Genomic DNA, 21,127 nt, shown 5'->3' on the forward strand with positions numbered 1-21,127 from the left:
TGACAAGAAGGTTCTTGTCACAGTTCATATAAATTCAAGACCAGCTTGGTAAGTTATGCAATGGATAGAGCTTGCTCGACAAAATCCCATGACAGCAGCCAATTCTGGATTTATTCCCAGTCATAGCGAGGTCACAGCTAACACTACTCCCAGAACCACCACAATGACCGACCAAGAAGGCCCTGAGATAACCTTCGGACAAATCGACGTCAACTTAGACGTTCAAGAGATTCTCCTCGCAGCTTCACAACACGATCTTGTCAAATTACGCCGTCTAGTCCGCACACAATCGTCCCTCCCGGACGCAGCAAATGTCAAAGATCCCGAGACCGGATATACACCCCTCCACTCCGCAATCGCCGCCTGTGAGCCCGAAACAGAGGGCACGAATGGCGATTCTTCTTCTAGAATCGACCCCGAGACACTGAAGAGTGGCGTCGAAGCCGTTAAACTGTTGTTACAGGAGGGTGCTATCTGGAATGACCTCGACAATAACGATGAGACGCCAGGTTGTCTGGCGCGCAGGATCGGCGCATTGGAGCTCTACGAACTTATTGTTGACGCGGGAGTGCGGGCAGAGATGTTGTTGAACAGATTGGACGGATACGAAGAATTATCCGAGGAAGAGGAGGAAGAAGATGACGCGAAAGAAAGCGGAGCCAAGGCCGACGAAGTGGGTGAGGGCGAAGGTGACGCAGCGCCGGAGCTCGTTGAAGTATCCCCCGAACAAGCCGCCACAGTATTATCAACGGTCGAGGCCGAGGCTGAAGCTCTCGAAGCGGAAGGTGTAGAAGCCAATCCGGGCGTTACAAATGCGCGATACCTCGACTCGAACTTGAATATCCAGCAAGATCGGATTCTGGATTCTGATCAGAACGGCGTCATGATGCAGTGGGAGAGTGATATCATGAGGAAATCCGCCGTTGCATTACTGCCACGGCCTGGGCTGAAGGTCCTTAATATCGGACACGGAATGGGTATTGTGGATGGATTCTTCCAGGAACAGAGTCCCGCTGAGCACCACATTGTCGAAGCACATGCAGATGTCGTTGCGGAGATGAAGAAACGGGGTTGGGACTCTAAGCCTGGTGTCACTATCCACGAAGGCCGTTGGCAGGATATTCTGCCCGGACTTGTGGGCGACGGTGTCACTTTCGATGCTATCTATTATGACACATTTGCCGAGTCTTATGCGGATTTCCGTGACTTCTTTTCTGAACATGTTATTGGTTTGTTGGAGCAGGAGGGGGGCAAATGGGGATTTTTCAACGGGATGGGTGCTGATCGTCAGATCTCATATGATGTTTACCAGAAAGTGGCTGAGATGGATTTGTTTGAGGCTGGATTTGATGTCGACTGGGAGGATATCCCTGTACCAAAATTGGATGGCGAATGGCAAGGTGTAAAAAGGGCTTATTGGGTGGTGGACAACTATCGTCTGCCATTATGTCGGTTTATGGATTAAGACTTCGATTTACTAGTTGTCTATGAGTAACGAGAATATTAGGAAAAGTCCTGGTCACGGGTATAGATTCTTCCCAGGAAAATGATTGTTTCTATAAGACAAAGTTTTGTGACGCTCGAAAGATGCTATGCAAGAAAAGTAAAAGAAACAGAAAAGAAAAAAAAAGCCAAAGAATGCGGTCTTCGGCAACGCTTGGGAATGCAGTATATTACAGCTGAATCAAATCCACCTCGGAGAAGTCTGGTGGACTGCGACTGAAGATTGTGCGGGCCTTCCCATCCAGTGCTTGATATTCGTTGCTGACCCAGATGTGTTTGCTGAATCGCTGGGTTCGATAGATTTCGTCATTGCTGACACCAATATCATCCCGAGGAATCCAGATCACAGGCCGTTTAGCTCGAAGGGCTTCATGTTGGAAAGCACGTTGTACCAGTTGGTCACGTTCATCTGGGGTGAGATCCTCCAACTCATCATGAATACCTGCAAATAGGGCACGTCCTATCTTATTGTCCCCTGGACCTTGTGCCTCGGCATCCTGTGCCATCTTTTCTCGGAGGCCCTTGACAGTCGGACTCGCCGTAGCCGAATTCACTCCAAAGTATTTAGATCGACGAGGCGATGCCGGTGAACGATCAGCCCATGACGGTCGTTTTTTGCCAAGCTTTGGCGTGGACAAAATGGAGCCCAGGGTGTCACGCTTGCGGTTTTGTCGATCAGTATCTAGGCTTGCGAGTTCAATGTCTTTGCCATTTTGATTCTGAAAGCTTTCTCCTCGTTTCGGCCCAGAGTGTTTTCGCGGCTTTTCATCATCATCACTGTCATCGTCATTTTCATCATTTTCCTTGTCATCGTCAACAGTCAAACCAAGTCGGGCATGCTGAGCACGATTGAACTCGTCATCACGTCGAACAGCCTCTTCTTCTAAAGTGATAGGCAGATATCGCAGAAGAGGCCCAAACGCTTCATTCAGAAGGATCTGGTATCCGGCAGTCAAGACGAGCACGACAATCATGCAGATAGCTTGACCCTCGCAAGCAACATCGCCGTTCTCATCTCGAACCAAGAAGAACAATCCAATCAAGCACACCTCCATGAAGTAAAGTCCAACAAAAAGCTGGTTAATGGCACGGGGAAAGAGTAGACCACCAGTATCAAAACGGAATTTCGTGACATAGAGGGTGTTATATCGATAGACGAACCAAAACAGGCTGAATGTGATAATGTTGAAAACCAGGATGAGAGGGGCAATGACACAGTAAATCAATCCTAGGAGACCTCAATTAGCGGTGTGGTTCAATTGATGTTTGATTTGACTTACCAATAGATGCTAAAGTGGTATAGACCGGAAAGAATGTACCCCATTGCATTTGATTGAGGTTGGTCGTACGAGCCCACTTCTTTCGAGCTGTGGAGTCCAGGATGGGGGCGAGGATGAACCAACTGATCAAGCCGAAGATTTGCACAAGTGCACCGGCACTCACAGACATGGCTTGAAGGATCATGTAAGAGAAGAAATAGTTGCTAGACTTGGGAATATTTTGGGCCAAAATGTCAGGCCAGCTGGTGACGTTGGTGATATTCTCGAGAATTGTCGAGAAACTGGAGGCAATCGTAACGACCAAGAACAATTGCACAAATAGGAAAGCAAAAAAGTAGTTCTGGACAGTCAATTCGATAGCCATACCAGTGTGAAGACCCTGGGTCTTGCTGAGGAAGCGAAGAATCAAGGGTAGAAGTGCCATGAGAATGGCCAAGAAAAGGGCAGGAAGAACACCTTGAACAGCAGAGATAAACCAGTCGGGTAGTGTACTGAGCCAATGTAGCCAGGTAAATGCACCCTCAAGGTATGACAACTGTGAAAGGAGACCAGTGAAGGCAACAGGGAAGGCCCAGCCAACAACCATTGCACAGACCAGAATGACGATCCCGAATGTACGCAGATATCGTTCCCACCATTTGATTGACATATTATCCCAAATGACATCGTCCGGAGAAATTTCCACAACACGCGGGGCCATCTGTTTGGGCACATGATGAGCAACAGCTTGACAGGCCATATGCGCAGCAACTTGATGGTTGAATTGGATGAATGCCGAATTCATCAACGGAAACCGCTCAGGATGTTGTTGGTCAACTTCGATCTCCAAATTCAAGCGAGCCAGTTCCTTTCGACAGTGATTGATGGTGTCAACCTTCTTACCGATAAGCCAGAGCGATGGCATCCACTTCCACCCGAAGATAGGGAGACGCATCGTGTCTCGGTCCTTGGCTCGAATATACTTTTGCCAGACAGGCTCTCCATAATTTTCATCATCAAAGTCCTCATTGTAGGCAATCGGATATTCTTCACCTTCGACCTTTTCACCTTCCTTGAGGCTCTTACGTCTGTCCTTTTGTTTACTACCATTCGTTTTGGCAGACCCTCGCCGCGTTGAATCCTCAATCGGCGTATCAGGAGCGGTGAGCGGATGTTCATCAGGTTCCGGCGCGGAGTTCTTAGATCGTTGAGATGAGACACGGGATTTCCAAGATGGCCGCTTCGGTGGCGCTGTTTGTTCCGGAAAAGTTGATGGTGTTGTCTGGTCTTCAGGGGTTCGCGGTGCAGCAACGGAGTGAAGAGGCCCCGCCATCATCTCGGTCGTTGGATTCTCCTCAACGTTGGCTGGCGACGTGTTCGTCTCATCCATGCCGGTCTCGTCAGTGGCTGTATACCCCCGGGTCTGAGTCAATTTGCCATCTAGGCCATTTTCGACCTTTTTGAGACCTCCCAGGACAGACTTGCCTAACTTCCCGACTCCTAAGCCAACCATGCCTGCGGCTGCTATGGCAGGATCAAGGACTCCACCCCCAGTTCTCACACCTTCCGCAGACGAGCTTCGTGAATGACCTTCCGAGCCTCCTTCCCTGCGGTGTAGAATCTCGCGTAACGTATGAGCCTGGTGGGGGTTACCAGAACTGATACCAGGTTCCATTGCCATCTGTGATGCTCGTTGGTCAGTTGCCTCCTTCTCACGGTCAACCTTCTTCGATTTGTCCTTTCCAGCACGCTTGGCATCGGCCTTTGCTTGCTTGAGTGCGGCTTTCTTGCATTTGATGATAAGATCTGTTTCGCCCGCCTCGAGCTTCAAAGCAATATCATTTCGCTCCTTCACTTTCTCATTCAAGTCATCAAAGTTGCGATTGATCCAAATATTTCGCACACCACCTGGGAATACATCGAATAGGGTGTCCAAAGAATCAATATTCAACCAGCTTGGAGGAATAGCGGTCACTAAGACAGTTGTTGCCGAGGCACGAAGTCGATGTTGTGGTGAGGTCATGTAGGCTTGTCGCATACGAATATATCCGCGCAGCTCGTCGAAGAAGATTGCACAAACATAGAAAACGACGATAACTGCCATGACTAAGTGTGCCCAGTAGCGATGAGTGTGCTCGGGCTTGACATTTCCCCAAGCAAGTTGATCCAAGCCAGCCACGTCCCAGTGCTCTCCATTCTCGGTACCATTCATAGATGTCTTGCCTTTTCCATCGACACGATTGAGAGGGAGTAGGACCGGTAAAATGAGAATACTCAGGGGAACAAATATTTTGACCAACATGCGTAGATATCGAAGAAAGAAATAGGCATCAAGTCCGCATTTTTGAATGAATTCGGAGCTTGAGGTTCGAAAGACTGGGCCGATCCAGCGGAAAAGTCCCGGGGGTGATGGGGCTGTTCGTTCTCGATCAGGAACTAGATAGGTCCGTGGTTGACTGAAAAAGAAAAGATTAGTCTGATGGTTGATCTCATATCACAGGGCTGAGTAAAGCAAATGCATACTAGATGCGGGTCAATTTCCCCTTAAGTAGCATGAAGAGTAGGACTTCCACCGCAAAGACAACCATGGCCGTGCCTAGTGAGGCCAAAAACGTCTGGATCGAGACCCCGGATGCCGTTCGGCCATGGCCGCCTGTATGCTCCAAGGCCTTTTCCAGGCCCGAAGTCATGATGATCGGCGAGGAGTGGGATTTTAGGTTAGAAAAACTGTGCCAGGTGCTTGCGAATACACAAAGAGACAGCTAAGTCGATTCGGAGGGGGCATCTGGCGGACTGCCTTGCAGTTATCTGCCAGATTAGAATGAGTTCTCTGGAGTCTCACAGAGGTTCGGCATAATCTGAGGACAAGATGTGGTCGAAGAAGAAGAATCAAGAAAAGTGCATGAAACAATGAAGGCGCCAGTGTTGATCGGGGGGTGGATCGGCGGTGGAGTATTAGCTAGCTCTGTTTCCCCAAGAAGCGCGGGCTTTGTCCGTCACACAATGACTGCAGTGGCTGGTGTTTATTTCTGGTTTGTTTGAGCTGGCGCCCAAAGAATTGATAGCGTCACGCTGGCACAGTGTGGGCAGGGATGATTGGAGGGATCGTGGATGTGTCGATCGACTGTGGGATGACATCAGGCGCCTGGCGAAACAGCCAAGCAGATCCCGGCGGCTTCAGAAAGACTGCAGTAGCGTCGGCTTAATTAACAGGCTCGCTACTCCTTTCCTCATTTGCAGTTCTTCACTAGACCTGCAAGCTTCAAAGAGCCAAACCCTGAAAGAAGCTCTGAAAGAGAAGTGAAGTTCCATCCGGGGAAAGCGAGACATTGTGCGTACATACAGAACTGGGAAGGTGCCCACTTGATGTAGAACGGTAAACACGCCAAAAAGAGGAAGGCGCGACTGGTTGGATCGGGGGTGGCGCTGTTGACCAATCAAGGAGTAGAGCAAGCCACTGCAGTACCGATTCGGATGGCTGCATCGCCACATGTCTGCAATGTATGTACATGAACCTGCCAAGGCACAGAAAGCACCACTGTAGAATATGTAGGATATCACTAGCCCCATCATTTTGACGAATTTTGATTTAAGCTAGAGCTGCATTGAATCATAGTTCGCTATACACACCCCGCTTTTCTAAATGGATATATTGTATATGTGGTATCCCAATCCACATAAAAGAGCCCTAGCTTCGCGCGATTCTCACCTGAAAGTATGTGGGAGCCTTTAAACTTGAAATTGAACATCATTATTACCTTGCTCCAGTTTACCATGCTGAATTATCCGGAGACAGCAGTTTCTTTTAACTCGAAGAACGATGAGGTATCCTGATATTTCTTTATACTGTATTTCGATAACGACATAAATAGAAATCGCTTCAATTATCTTATATACACCAAGAAGCCAGCGTATAATTATTAGTGTGATCAAACTTATCGAGTTGTACCAATATAGAAGTCGTCCATACTGAGTCGATAACAGCAGTAGTATACTTGTCCAAAATGATTCACTTGAGACCATATGGTGGAGAGAAATAAAAAAAAAGCTGCTCACTGCTGCATGAAGCAAGCACCATGCTAGACCCGTAGCATCACAATGTTGAAAACCTGCTACGAATGTATACCATACTAGATTCAACTTTACAACTTGAGGTGTCTCAAAGAGAATCACATGACCTTACCGCAGACACGCTCGCCCAAACGGGAAGCACTTAACGCGCGACGCGTTTGAGCGCGTCCCGGGAAAAAGCTGTGTTCCTCCCTTTCTCCAAGCCCGCCCCATCTTCAACCACCACCACTTATCCTACCCCCATCCCACCCGAAGTCATACATACTCAATCATGTCTTCGCCGGCCAGTCGGAGGGGTCGCCCTTCAAAATCGACGGCATCGCCCGTCTCATCAGCCCGCGAGCCCCCCCAGCAGCCCAAGTCAACAACAGGCTACTCCCCGCGCCGCCCGACGCCTTGCCGCCGAACGAGGTGCTCCATCATCATCCCCAATGTTCTTTCAATCCTCTCCAACAAGGTCAAACAGAGGTGCTGAAACCCCGGATGTCCGTATGGCCGAAGCCAGCTCGACCGTTGATGACGGCGAGAGGACACCACGGGCAAACAACGCAGGAATTCGAGGTAGGCAAAAAAAAAAAAATCGACCATATCGGCGACAATCGCTTCCAGTATATTTCAGACTGACCCCTACTAGACTCATCCCCTATCAACTATATACCCAGTTCTTCCCCAACCCGCGGCTTTGCCCGCAATGACATTCGTTCCGATATTCGCTCCGATGCCAACAGCATAAGCAGCGGGTTGTTCGTATCCCCAAGTGGCCAAGGTCGCCGTGGTGGACCCCGTCGCAGCGACCTCCATTCCGGTGGATTCGGATCGACTCCTGCTCGCAGAGCCAGACTTTTCGTCGACGCCAATGGCATGCCCTCTGGTGATAATGTGGCTCGCTCAGATGCCACTTTCTCGAACATCAATCCCGGAACCTCCGAGGCGGAGGCGATGGCAGGAAACTCTTCGCGTGTGATTTGGGGTACCAACATTTCGATCCAGGACTCTATGTCCGCTTTCAAGAATTTTCTTTACAATTTCGCTACCAAGTACCGACTGTGGGCGGATGGTGCCTCAGAGGACGAGACCCGCTTCCTAGGTGACGCTGCCGAAAAACGCGAGTATATCACTATGCTGAATGATATGCGTCGACTGGGAATGACCACGTTCAACTTGGACGCCCGTAATTTGAAGTCATACCCTCTGACCCAGAAGCTGTGGCACCAATTGCTCGCGTACCCCCAGGAAATCATTCCATTAATGGATCAGACCGTGAAAGATGTCATGGTCGATCTGGCTTTGAAAGAAATGGACGTCTTGCGTTCCGAGAACCAGCGCGGTATCCCATCCCGCGATCGTCGTGGCCAGTCTATCCTCACATCGGACGGTGTCGTGCCCTCAGCAGATGTCCCTGATCTTGTAGGCGAAGTCGAGTCCGTGTCATACAAAGTACTTCCATTCGGTCTTGATAAGTCGGTTAACATGCGAGATCTCGACCCAGCTGGTAAGTTGATAACCGATGCGTATTTGGGACACGTGTACTAACATTGATATAGATATGGACAAGCTGGTCAGCATTAAGGGTCTCGTCATCCGTACTACACCGATCATCCCTGATATGAAGGAAGCTTTCTTCCGCTGCCACGCCTGTTCTTACGGTGTTCAGGTTGATATCGACCGTGGCCGCATTGCTGAGCCCACAGTCTGCCCTCGCGATTCCTGCAAGGAGAAGAACTCCATGCAACTCATCCATAACCGCTGCGCATTCTCCGACAAGCAAGTTATTAAGCTTCAAGAAACCCCCCGATAATGTGCCTGACGGCCAAACCCCTCACTCCGTTTCCCTTTGCGTGTACGATGAACTTGTTGACATCTGCAAGGCTGGTGACCGTGTCGAGGTGACTGGTATCTTCCGTTGCAACCCAATGCGTGTCAGCGCTCGCCAGCGTTCGCAGAAGGCTCTTTTCAAGACCTACATTGATGTTCTGCATGTGCAAAAGGTCGACCGTAAGAAGATGGGAATTGATGTGTCCACAGTTGAGCAGGAGATGTCTGAGCAGGCAGCTGAGGCAGACCAAACTCGGAAGATCTCTGCCGAGGAGGAGGAGAAAATTAAGCGCACTGCTTCGCGACCTGATATCTACGAATTGCTTTCTCGCTCTCTGGCACCCAGTATTTACGAGATGGACGACGTGAAGAAGGGTATTCTGCTGCAAATGTTCGGAGGTACCAACAAGACTTTCCAGAAGGGTGGTAACCCTCGCTATCGTGGAGATATCAATATTCTCCTCTGCGGTGATCCTTCAACTGCTAAGTCGCAACTGCTGCGCTATGTTCATAAGATCGCCCCCCGTGGTGTGTATACCAGTGGTAAAGGTTCATCGGCTGTCGGTCTGACAGCCTACGTGACTCGCGACCCCGAAACCAAGCAAATGGTTCTCGAGTCCGGTGCTTTGGTCTTGTCCGACGGCGGTACCTGCTGTATTGACGAGTTCGACAAAATGAACGAGGCCACCCGATCTGTCCTCCACGAAGTGATGGAGCAACAGACCGTCTCTATCGCCAAGGCCGGTATCATCACCACTCTCAATGCTCGCACCTCGATTCTGGCCTCTGCCAACCCCATCGGTAGTCGCTACAACCCCCGTCTACCCGTCCCCCAGAACATCGACCTTCCACCCACTCTGCTCTCCCGTTTCGACCTCGTGTACCTTGTTCTCGACCGCGTCGATGAATCTGAGGATCGCCGTATGGCGAAGCATCTGGTCAACATGTACCTTGAAGATACCCCAGACAACGCCAGTTCGGAAGAAATTCTACCAATCGAGTTCTTAACAGCCTACATCACCTACGCGAAGACCAACATCCACCCCGTTCTAACCCCAGCTGCTGGTACCGCTCTCGCAGACGCTTATGTCGCCATGCGCCAACTAGGAGACGACATCCGAGCCTCCGAACGCCGCATTACGGCCACGACCCGACAGCTGGAATCCATGATCCGTTTGTCTGAAGCCCACGCCCGCATGCGTCTCTCACCCGAGGTGACAGCCGGTGATGTCGACGAAGCTGTCCGACTCATTCGCTCAGCCATCAAGCAGGCCGCGACTGACGCGCGCACGGGTCTGATCGATATGGGTCTCCTCACGGAGGGTACGAGTGCGAGTGAGCGACGTATGCGCGAAGATCTCAAGAAGGCTGTTCTCGCTCGCTTGGATGATCGAGGTGGTGTTAGCGGTGCAGCCGTTCGCTGGACGGATCTATTCCGCGATATGAGCGAACAGAGCGACGTGCCTTTGGACCACAACCAATTTGGCGATGCATTGCGATCGTTGGAGCAAGAGGGTGCTGTGCACGTTTCTGGAGAAGGTCCTCGACGAAGTATCCGCCGGGCGGCCATGGGTTTGTCCTAAAGGGGCGTGGCGATGATCTCCATGATGAAATGATCGACTGGTAGCATATTTGTGATATTTCCCCCTCTTTCTTCCCTCTGCATGTTTTGTATTGTGTCCCATTCTCATTCTCATTCTCATTCTCATTTTTTTTCTCTTTTTTTCACTTTTACTATCTACCTGCGCGGGTCAATCCTCGGCCAAGCAGACAATTCGGCGTTTTCTGGGATGGAAGGGTGCTGCTGCATGTTTCTTTAATGAGTACTCCATACATCCGTTATCAAAGCGGTGGTCGCGTGAGGTCCTTCCAGTTTTGGAAAGATCACCAAGAGCTCACCATTTGGCTGCATAATGTAAAAAAAATACCAAAAATACCAATTTAAATGATCTTGTCCACGCAATCTAGTCTTTAGTTTTTGCTTTTTCTTTGGCTTGCCTTCAGCCCCGCGGGGACAAGTGTCACTGCGAATTGGCACTAAGATTTAGCGAGACGGGTCCGAATTTGAAGTTGCCTCCAGGCTTTTCGTTATTAGCATGGCATTTGCGTACTAACCACGGAGTAGTAAGCTCCACTGGTAAGTAGTTATATGATGGATGCTAAGTTGCGAGGATTACCCGAGAAAAGCAATCAGTACAGTGCTCATAGACCTATATATATCCAGTATCAAATGACCAATCTAATTTATATTATTCATGTGCCTATCCTTGTAATAATATGTAATAATAGGACAACTTTTAAAGATGTACTACCCTTCCAATGTATCTTGCCTGCCGGTGGCTGACCCTTTGAGCTGGGATATATGCATAAGCATGCTATTTCCATAGATGGAACCCCACTGGATTGGCTAGAGGAGATATCCCTTGCGCCGGAAAGATCTGGGCAGGCACTGAGATTGCATGCGAGCATATTTCTTTTGCAGTGCAGGCTGATACATACTTGAATACTCAGGGTGAGTATATCATACTATTATTCTGCGATTCTAAAGTAAATGTGTACTCTCAAATACTATAACTACTACGTACATAAATGTACAGACTTAAACTAGTGTACAATACCGTACAGTATAGACGATCCACTCGTTAAACAAGCGCAGCACGTGCCGAGATGACTGGCAATCGACGTCAATGAAGCTCAGCTGACTCATCTAGATCCTGGCCAGCAGTTTTTCTCTTAACCAATCATCGTCCTTCGTCGGCAGGGATGGCTGGCTAGTCTCGTTGCGAGTCTCACCTTTGGTTGCGCGATGAAACAATTTACTGCACAATTTACCTAGTTGATTCCCTCGTTGATAGTTCTAATTTTCACCAACCCCATGAGAGGTCGAGTCTTTCCTACAATACACACGCCACAGAGTATTTGGACCCGTTGTTGAAGCGGATCCGACCCGCAGCTTTTACCTTTCCCTACAGTAGCCGTTCTCGGCTCGCCGATAAAGCATCCTCCTACCTCGTCCACCTCTCTTTTCGTCTTTTCCTCCGACATGAGCCAGTGATCATATTTGCTTGTCCCCTACCTCAATACACCCCTGCCCAGTATGAGGTGAGTTTTTGTCAATCTTTTGCTGTTTGGATTCCTCTAAATCCTACTGCCCCCTTCCTTCGTCGCCCAGGAATGCTTCCCCGCATGTGAAATTGACTCCAAAACCCGCAACAGGTTCGGTGAACACCTTCACTCGTCGATGCTCAAGGAGTATCATCCTTTCTATATTGCCTACAACGAGCTGAAGAAAAGTCTCAAGACCGATTATGTTACTCCGCCGACCCCTGAAAATACCAAACCGGCTCGTCGCGAATGGACCGAAGATGACGAGAGAGCCTTCGTCACCTTGCTCGAGAGCGAACTAGAGAAAGTCTTCACCTTTCAAAAAAGGAAAAGCGAAGAGATTGTCGAGCGAATCAAGGCGAGTGAAGTCGAGGTCAATGATGTCGTTTCTCGACTTGAACGTACTGCGGGCGCTCGCCGGGATAGCACTCGCGAGCTCCCGCCAGATGATGAGGATTTTCTCCAATTGGAGGAGATCCTTAGTGATATCATTGCCGATGTGCATGACCTCGCGAAATTCACCCAGTTGAACTACACGGGCTTCCAAAAAATCATCAAGAAGCATGACGTATGTTCATCATTTCTCCAGTCCCCGGATTGCCCAAGTCTGTACTACGTACTAATTACTGCGAATAGAAACAAACGCAATGGTACCTGAAACCTGTCTTTGCGGCGCGCCTCAATGCCAAACCATTTTTCAAGGACAACTATGATGCCTTCGTGGTGAAGCTATCGAAGCTTTACGATCTTGTTCGTACCAAGGGTAAACCTGTGAAGGGTGATGCGTCTGCTGGTGGAAATCAGCAAAATTTCGTTCGTCAAACAACCAAGTACTGGGTTCATCGCGACAATATCACCGAATTGAAGCTGGTCATTTTGAAGCATCTGCCGGTGTTGGTCTTCAATGCCAGCAAGGAATTTGAGGAGAAAGATACTGCCATTTCTTCCATCTACTACGATAACCCCGATACGTGGGAGTTGTATCAGGGCCGTTTGAAGAAGACTGAAGGTGCGGAGGCAATTCGTCTGCGTTGGTATGGAGGAATGGAGAGTGATCAGATCTTTGTGGAGCGAAAAACTCACCGCGAGGACTGGACGGGAGAAAAGTCTGTCAAGGCACGATTCTCACTTAAGGAGAAGAACGTCAATGCCTTCCTTGATGGCCGTATGACCGTGGAACAGGTCTTTGATAAGATGCGAAAGGAAGGAAAGAAGAGCCCTGAGGAGATCGCTGATCTTGAGCAACTGGCCCGGGAGATTCAGTACCGAGTCATCACCCGCCGTTTGGTCCCAGTTACTCGCACCTTCTACCACCGGACGGCGTTCCAACTACCAGGAGACGCCCGTGTCCGTATTTCGCTAGATACTGAACTTACTATGATTCGAGAGGATAATCTGGATGGTCGCCAGCGGGCCGGCACGAACTGGCGCCGCATGGATATTGGCGTGGACTTCCCATTCTCTCAGTTACCCCCCGAGGATATTGACCGTTTCCCATATGCCGTCCTAGAAGTGAAACTGCAAACACAAGCTGGCCAGGAACCCCCGCAATGGATTCGTGATTTGACCGCGAGCCATCTGGTGGAAGCTGTGCCAAAGTTCAGCAAGTTCATTCATGGCACTGCTACACTTTTCCCTACCCGAATCAACCTTCTTCCCTTCTGGTTCCCCCAAATGGACGTCGATATTCGAAAGCCTGTCAACAGACATTATGGTATCCAGCGGCCGCTGGCCAGTACATCACTATCCGCCAACGACGAAGAAGACTCAGACGACGAAGAATCACCACAATCCGCCCAAAGCCAGGAAAACGGCTTCCCCCAGCAAATCGGTGATGACCGCGGCCTCTTTACTGAGACAAATGGTAACGAACTCGACATTGAGGAGCGTATAGCTGCGCAACCTCTTCCAGGTGATGAAGACTATCCTCTCTATGATTCAGACGACGAATCAGTCCACTCGGATGAACTCGAAGAAGCTCGTCGCGTCGGTGGGACTTACTACGCCAAGCAATTATCGAAATATTACCTTCGTCAAACAGGCCATCTTGTCGCCCAAGGACTTCTTGCTATCATCCCCCGACCCCGCGCTACCTCCATGCCACCTCCCGAACAACGAGGTATCGCTGTTCTCCAGGGCACCCAACGCACCCTTCAACGATTCCAAGCACCCCCCGTAAAAAGAATCTTCGTCCCCGTTCGCGTCGAACCAAAGGTCTACTTCGCCGCCGAACGAACATTCCTCTCCTGGCTTGAATTTTCCATTATCCTTGGTGGAATTGCGGCGACATTACTCAATTTTGGCGCTGATTCTGTTGCCCTCGCTTCCTCATGGGGATTCACTATTCTCGCTGCGGGCGCTTTAGTCTACAGTCTATTCCTGTATATCTGGCGAGTGGATAAGATTCGGAAACGCCGAGATGTCAAACGAGTTTATTATGAGAAGTGGGGACCTACTGTTGTTTCTGTTGGATTGATTATTGTCGTACTGGTTAATTTCGGTATGCGCATTCATCAGGGTGGATTTGTCTCTAAGGATCCCATTGGTGGTGGTCCTCTTCCTATTCCTGGACCTGGAAATGGAAATGGAACTTTCAAACATGGCGATGAATTGTAAAATTGTGCATGAGCATGAGCGTGAGCGTGGTGACTTTCACTTGAATGTTTCTCGTATATTATTGCCATTTAATTTGGATTTCCTGCAGCATGTATACTGTCAGATATTATTCTTGGCTGGGCTCAAGTTGTTTATGTAAAGGGTGTTAGAGGGGAGTTAGGCTGTACAGTTCAATTTGGATATTTCTGAGTGCTTTCCTTCCCTCGTTTCTTGTAATTTTTCGTCCTCTTCTCAACGCTTTCTCCCTGCACTCCTCTTCCACAATTCACTTCACCTCATCAACTATCCTCTGATCTATTGTTCATCTATTGTACCACTCTCTTTGACATTAGTGTCCTTTTTTTCCCCTACTCCTTCCACTGCCACTCATTTGCGCATTCTGGAAAGTGATGGTACCACCAAAGTCTAGCATCCCTCCGGACCCTTCGCCGCGGTAAGTGAAACATCAATCTATCCAATTGGATCTTACTAATAAGATAATACGACAGAATGACAGGTCTCAGGACACAGATTAACGCATGGATGACTAAAAGCTCTAAAATCGAAGCTGATCTGACCAGAGACCAAGCAGCTCTCAACGCCCAGAAAGCCACACTCGCCACAAGAGAGGCAAGAATTCAAGCATGGGAAAATAACAAAATCAACTTCGAAGCTGAGCTGACCAAGGTAAGAGAACTTCCTATTTCTTCCCACTGGGACACATGCTGCTTATGAGCAATGCTAACATATGCAAGGCAAAACAAGACGCCGCACAAAGCAATGAAACAAAAGACAAGATCCTCACGGGTCAAAGGACGCTGCTTGACACAGCGCTACAGACCGAACGATTGATTCGAGTTAATCGAGATGCATTGCAGGCAGAGAACGAAGCGCTGAAGCAAGCCTTTGAGGCTCTCCAGGCGGAGAACGCTGATCTCAAGAAAGAACTGGGTCGACTTGAAACAGAGACAGACGAACTCAAGAATGAGCGATATGCCCTACAGACTGGGACAAAGGATCTTCTGATGATGGATAACGCACATCCAGTGGACCTTCTGGATATGGAAAATAATTGGCAATGCCTTTACATCAAAGTAGAGCCCGAATAAGAAGAAGGGAAGTACGATATGGCAAATGCTTCATTGATGTCTTTCTATAAGCATCTGGGTGGAATTTTCGAGCAAACTACAATCGTCACATATGTACCGGATTTCCTGTCGGGTTCGCTCCCTCGACTTTGCATGATATACAGTAAGAATTGCCGTCTTGTGTGATTAGATAGCATCGATTCAGCTATTCTATACTTATGAATCTGTCAAGTATTCCATGTTATTCCCAAAATTTAGAAAGACTTGCAACCTTGTCTCTTTAAATATCGAAATTCATCCCATTTTCTTCCATTAAATGACTACTCTCCCTATTTCCCATCCATTAAAACAAGTTGTTCGCCAGTCACACAACCTCATCCTTCTTCCATCTACCCACAACACCATCTTCTCTTATCAACACTCGAATTACGCAATACTACATCTACGATGTCTACTCTATTTCTCATGATTCTTTATGTTCTCTATCTCGCCCTGGATCCCGTATGGATAGGGATTAACTGCCTGGTACTCCTCATCCGCAACCCCAAAATCGTCACTTCAAGCATCCGGAATGTCCTCAGAAATATCAACAATGTCCTAGACAAGCACTTGACTCGGTATGAAAGATCATCACTTCAATTCCAAATGAGCAATACTAACAAGTATCATCTTTGTTCCGGATCCAGCCTCGAAAGCAAATTGACCGCAACGAAATGCGTAACAACGAGAGACCCAGACACCAACGACTCTGCCCCGGAGCCAGAGGATCCCTTCGAAATCGCACGAAGAGAACGACATATTCGTCAAACACGCTTAGCAACAATGAAAGCCGAACTCCAAGCTCACGTTCGAAAACGTCGACATGAAAAGCGTCTCAATGAGGCGCGACGTTTATCTCAACTCAAAAAACACCGCGCACAAGTCGTACAAACTCTCAAACTAGCATATGCCGCGAGAAAGAGAGCCGAGAAAAGGAATGAAAAGCTTCAAGCAAGGGCACTAAAATCCAGAGCTAGAGAAGCAAGAAGAAATGCTAAACTCGAAAGACATCGTGCGGCTACAATTCGGAAGCAGGCTCGTGAAGCAAGGAAGAAGAAGGGGAACGACCTTGACTCGGTTTCTGGGAATTATTCCTCTGATGCGAGATATGTCGCTTGAGCAAGGTGTCTTCGTGGAGCTTACGAAGGTACGCGTTTCATTCGAGCTCCCGTGTTCAAGCGGCCAAGTTTCCGAATCAAGTTCTGCTATGCAGGATCTTGCTTTCGTTATGCGTTTTTGATTTAGTGTCCCTGGGGATGAATCTGACATATCGTCGCGTGGTAGTGCTGTGATTTATTTATTATCAATTCAATTCTATGCAATTTCGATGGCAAACTGTGAATTCTGGTTAGCAATTGTTTGCAGATCAGCATTATTTCCTTCTCTGTCGCTCTCTATCGAGATCTAGTTTATGCTGTTATGGGTCAGCAATTAAAGATAAAGAGAAGTGCTTGGAAAATGCTCTTGATATTTCTACATAGATGCTGACAGTACAATCCCGATATTTGGTACACACGAAATCTCTTTTCTCTAGTGAGTATTATAAATCAATTTGAATAAATGAAGCCATTGTCTCTACTAGTATGAGTTTCTCCGATATCTCTCGATGAACTTCCATTTCTCCGCCCTTCACCTTCCTCTTTCCACTTTCTTCCTCACGTCAACTTTCCACTTCAACTTCTCTTTTCCACTCTACGCCAAACCATCAGCTACTGTATCGATTGAGCCAACAGAATGAAGTTCCAGGTTCCAGGTTACGAGGAGGATACAAATAATGGGTTTGACCCGAATAATGAATTCGGGCCTCCCCTCTTCCATTCCGTTCGCCCAGAACTTGAACGAAGCCCACCTCCGAGAATACACACTCCGATTCCAAGACCAAACGCAGGTCGTGCGATATTTCTGGGCCTCGAAGATTCAAGGCCCTTCCGGCGAAACATTGGTCTCTCTACGACTCTGTCTCCAATCGAAAGTCTGTCAAGTGATGCCTCTGACCCCGAGAGACTGACGATGGATATACCCAAACAACTGCAGCAGAAGGTCACAGAAGCCTGCGAAGGTCCGACGGTGGAGTATCGATCAAGATATCCCTTTCGATGAAGAATCATGGACTAACAAATGATAGATCGACTCTCGCATCTTATCATCAATCACTTGCGCCCCTTCAAAGACATCATCCACTAGCGCCTGTCCAACCGTCATGGAGTCGGATTACGAGTAATACGAACTCTAGTACCACTCAGCCAGGACTGCCACTGATGTTGTCCGTCAAGAACAAAATGTAGAAGAGAAGATTGCGCCTCAAGCGAGAGAGATCAATCGATGACTCTGTCTTCGGCGGGTCATCTATCTTCAGTCTTGACGATGCAGTATCAGAGCAAGGCGCTGGAAGCGACACCCCACCAACGACTTTCCCCCAGAATGATGTGGATGACCCTCCCGATTTGCATATCCCGAGAAGTCTTCGCAGTTCATCGACACTGAAAGCCCCTGTCGAGGGCACTGATGATTGCTCGGGAGTGAATCCAAACGACGTCGCCAATCACTCATTCATTCTGAACGAATTCAGCAACAGCCGTTCAACAAGCGCCACTATCCGGGAACGTTCTGGCACGGAGACCCCCGATACTATACCAGTCGAGCTGTATCATAATGATAGCGAGGCTCAGAGTGATACACAGGCTGAGGATGACACCCAGGTATTTCATGATGCGCAAAATGACCTCAGTGGACTGGTTCAAGTCAGCACTCAGAGCCAATCGAATGATCAGGACGGCATTCGGAGCAACGCCCATCTCAAATGTCTCGTTGACAATACCGATCTAGCCGTCCGCTTGGATACAATCGAGGAAATGTTCTTTCAGGCTAGAAGACGTGAATTTCTCAGGACGAAAAAGATGGAGGCAGCTCAGCAGGTGAGGTACGATTCTCTGAAACGCGAGAACATACGGCTTTCAGAGGAGATCGTCAAGCTTAATCAGGAGAACTACCGACTTCGACAACATATTACCCCAGCCAGCAGAGAGGTACAATCCTTCACGCAAAGTCTAAGGCAAATTCGGGACATTCTCAAGCAACATTACCTGTGCTACCAACACAGCCATCGTATACTGATGGATCTAGAAGAGAGAACAACGGAGAAGTTTGTCAACTTCCTGAAAAACAACAATGACAATCCTATCGACCATAAGTTCGAACCTCAAGGATATTTCGAGATCTGTAAAGCCATTGAAGACAGCCAGCGCGATTCGGAAATCTTCCGGTTTCTTTTCGACAACCCGATGAGGGCTAGCATTGGGGCTCCCCCAAGAATGCGGTAGGTGTTTCGCATATTATGCGAATGTTCTTTCAAGCATGATTCAAAGACTGGAGCATAGAGATAGCACCGTGGTGATCTAGCTATGGGACTGTTGGTCTGGTTCTTCCACCTTAATGTGTCTACATTTGCCTGCGAGAGCTACCCTGAGACTGACTTCAATTTTGAAATATTTGCAGGATTTATGAGAAATTTCTAACGCACAGACATACTTCAATAGATGGATCTTCTGGATACAACGTTATACCCTTCCTTGTAATTGACTGAAATTCCCATTCTGTGAAGGTCGCTGAGATTCTTCTGTATCTGCCTTCCATAGTATTTCCGAAACCATGACCCCTAGAGATACACAAAGGACATGAAACCATGAAAAGACAGAAGATCAAGAACCAAAAAAAAATTGACTAGACAAAAGTAAAACAGAGCCCATGACGGAGTTTAATCCAGGTAAATTTCAGATTATCACTTTCCACGCCTTCTAGCAGACATATCCCATAACCCCAACGACCCAGTTCATTCACCCTTATTTTAACCAGAGATCGGGTCATCCGCATGAGATATCATACTATCAGGCCCAAAATTATTTCTGAGATAACCCAGAATAATCCTAGGCTGGCGGGTCTTCATAGCATCCTGAAAGTCATAATCATCTCGAAGGTCCAGAGAGATATTCGCATAAACAAGTGCGCACGCAATATCAACCATCGCCTCTTCATGTTTCTTCCACATGGAAAGTTTAGGATACTTCGCTTTGATATGCTCGCAGCACGAACCCTCATTTGGAATTATCCAAATATCCTCACTGAGGATAGGCCAGACTCGATACAGACGTGCTAGAACTTCGATACCAGTCAACCACATGTCGAAATTGTTTTCATCGTCATAGTAATGTTCTTTACGGAGAGGTTCGATTTTGAGGTCGATTGGGTATGGTGCTTTGTTATCGGTTTCCAGGAAGGTCTTGATGGCATCGATTGAGAGTTGTATTGGTGATAGTGCCTTGACTTTCTCATCGTCCTCTGATGGCATATCTGTGTCACTGTCATGGACACCTTCTGATAGAGTAGCTTTGATTAGCTCTAAGTAATTTGATGAACTGGCATGTACTTACCGCTATATTCTGAGGTTGCTTGTGTAACTTCAGGTTTGGTCATCTCAGTGGACGTGGACTCCCTACTTGCGTCTTCGTTGGAGACGATGGTGGCTTTGCCAGAGTCCGAATTATTAGACATGATGTTTGATTTGAGTGATGGGAGTTGAGAAGTCGAGACTTGGGAAAAGAGGGCTTTTGATGAATTTGAGTTGGGATGGGGGATGGTTGATGGAGGTAGGAATAAGATACACTCCAAGAGAAACAAGAGACATTTATATGCTATCAAACAATGACAGACTGAGCACAGTTTTATATTTGGAATGGTATTGAAAGTCAACCTCGTCAGTACTCTCGTTCCTACCTGAATATCCACTAATTAGTAGTGACCATAACGGCGCCTTTCGAAAAGAATGCTTCTTGGTATACTACAATTGATTTGAAGAGATATCTCTACTGCTAGCTGATATGTACTTATTTCCCCTGTTCATTCTGTAGAGCTTGCTGTAACTCAGTATCTATCTACCATGGTATTTTGCGAATATGAAAAAAGGTACCCAAAACAAACGAATCCCCTTAAACAAAGGAAACATAGCAACTCGCCCTGTTTGAAACTGCGAGGTACCCTATTTAGGGCATGAGTGATCAGCCATCTCATTCGTCGTCATGACCACCAAATTCCGAATCCTCCGTGCCAGGTTGAAGACTCCTAGATCCTCATAAATCATCAATAAGCATTAGAATAAGATTGGAGGAGCGGATCCTCGTCACTGTCTAGAAGCGTAAATATTCCCCGAATGTTGTCAGAGACAGTCGCATAGATCAACGTCATAGTATGACGATGAGCAAGGCATATTAGACAACTGCTGTCTTATGGACTCGCTCATCTCTGACTCTGGGGGGAGAAGTAGAACCTCCCCGTTCATAATGGCCCAAACTTGGTAAAAACAGGCCACTGCCCAGTGGCCTGTTCTCAGCGTTATATATAAATTTCAGAGGATATAATCAATAAACATAACGTTATATACGCCCGTTAAGCAGATTTGAAGAGAGAGGAGCTTTCTATACTATAGTAGAAACAATGCATGTCAAGAAATTAATCACAAAGAACTTACCTAAGATCTAGGTAGATTGTCACCTGGACTACTTTGATAGATATCAAAATTTGATCTAATCGGCGAATAGAATAAATACACCGATTTGGTCTTCGAAAAGACTCAGAGACAGGAAGATCCCGGACGATATG

General features: G+C 47.8%; 8 protein-coding genes across 8 annotated transcripts; 6 read left to right on the forward strand and 2 right to left on the reverse strand.

The window, feature by feature from the left end:
* Positions 1–163: 163 nt before the first annotated feature.
* On the forward strand, positions 164–1,465 carry rmt2 (protein-arginine N5-methyltransferase; the record flags this gene model as incomplete). The annotated part of the gene is made up of 1 exon (XM_056642850.1): positions 164–1,465. The coding sequence occupies one exon, from the start codon at positions 164–166 to the stop codon at positions 1,463–1,465; it is 1,302 nt and encodes a 433-aa protein (XP_056502262.1).
* A 208-nt stretch (positions 1,466–1,673) lies between these two features.
* N7469_003931 (putative DUF221 domain protein) lies at positions 1,674–5,452 on the reverse strand (the record flags this gene model as incomplete). Its single annotated transcript, XM_056642851.1, has 3 exons — positions 1,674–2,731; positions 2,784–5,218; positions 5,286–5,452. The coding sequence occupies 3 exons, from the start codon at positions 5,450–5,452 to the stop codon at positions 1,674–1,676; spliced, it is 3,660 nt and encodes a 1,219-aa protein (XP_056502263.1).
* Positions 5,453–7,123: 1,671 nt separating this feature from the next.
* Positions 7,124–10,231, forward strand: N7469_003932 (MCM DNA helicase complex subunit MCM4; the record flags this gene model as incomplete). Its single annotated transcript, XM_056642852.1, has 4 exons — positions 7,124–7,394; positions 7,468–8,325; positions 8,378–8,523; positions 8,603–10,231. Coding segments are annotated over 4 exons (2,904 nt in total), but the record flags the coding sequence as incomplete, so codon positions are not given.
* Positions 10,232–11,745: 1,514 nt separating this feature from the next.
* vtc4 (putative vacuolar transporter chaperone (Vtc4)) lies at positions 11,746–14,369 on the forward strand (the record flags this gene model as incomplete). Its single annotated transcript, XM_056642853.1, has 3 exons — positions 11,746–11,750; positions 11,865–12,321; positions 12,390–14,369. The coding sequence occupies 3 exons, from the start codon at positions 11,746–11,748 to the stop codon at positions 14,367–14,369; spliced, it is 2,442 nt and encodes an 813-aa protein (XP_056502265.1).
* Positions 14,370–14,758: 389 nt separating this feature from the next.
* On the forward strand, positions 14,759–15,457 carry N7469_003934 (uncharacterized protein; the record flags this gene model as incomplete). The annotated part of the gene is made up of 3 exons (XM_056642854.1): positions 14,759–14,802; positions 14,858–15,035; positions 15,104–15,457. 3 exons carry the CDS (start codon positions 14,759–14,761, stop codon positions 15,455–15,457), a joined length of 576 nt encoding a protein of 191 aa, XP_056502266.1.
* A 426-nt stretch (positions 15,458–15,883) lies between these two features.
* On the forward strand, positions 15,884–16,594 carry N7469_003935 (uncharacterized protein; the record flags this gene model as incomplete). Its single annotated transcript, XM_056642855.1, has 2 exons — positions 15,884–16,053; positions 16,123–16,594. 2 exons carry the CDS (start codon positions 15,884–15,886, stop codon positions 16,592–16,594), a joined length of 642 nt encoding a protein of 213 aa, XP_056502267.1.
* Positions 16,595–17,209: 615 nt separating this feature from the next.
* Positions 17,210–18,795, forward strand: N7469_003936 (uncharacterized protein; the record flags this gene model as incomplete). The annotated part of the gene is made up of 2 exons (XM_056642856.1): positions 17,210–17,542; positions 17,761–18,795. The coding sequence occupies 2 exons, from the start codon at positions 17,210–17,212 to the stop codon at positions 18,793–18,795; spliced, it is 1,368 nt and encodes a 455-aa protein (XP_056502268.1).
* A 524-nt stretch (positions 18,796–19,319) lies between these two features.
* Positions 19,320–20,023, reverse strand: N7469_003937 (uncharacterized protein; the record flags this gene model as incomplete). The annotated part of the gene is made up of 2 exons (XM_056642857.1): positions 19,320–19,846; positions 19,903–20,023. 2 exons carry the CDS (start codon positions 20,021–20,023, stop codon positions 19,320–19,322), a joined length of 648 nt encoding a protein of 215 aa, XP_056502269.1.
* Positions 20,024–21,127: the final 1,104 nt, after the last annotated feature.

Source organism: Penicillium citrinum, assembly GCF_028827155.1.
Source record: "Penicillium citrinum strain IBT 23319 chromosome Unknown utg000003l:1.0-4596430.0:1.0-4598250.0, whole genome shotgun sequence".
Classification (NCBI taxonomy): domain Eukaryota; kingdom Fungi; phylum Ascomycota; class Eurotiomycetes; order Eurotiales; family Aspergillaceae; genus Penicillium; species Penicillium citrinum.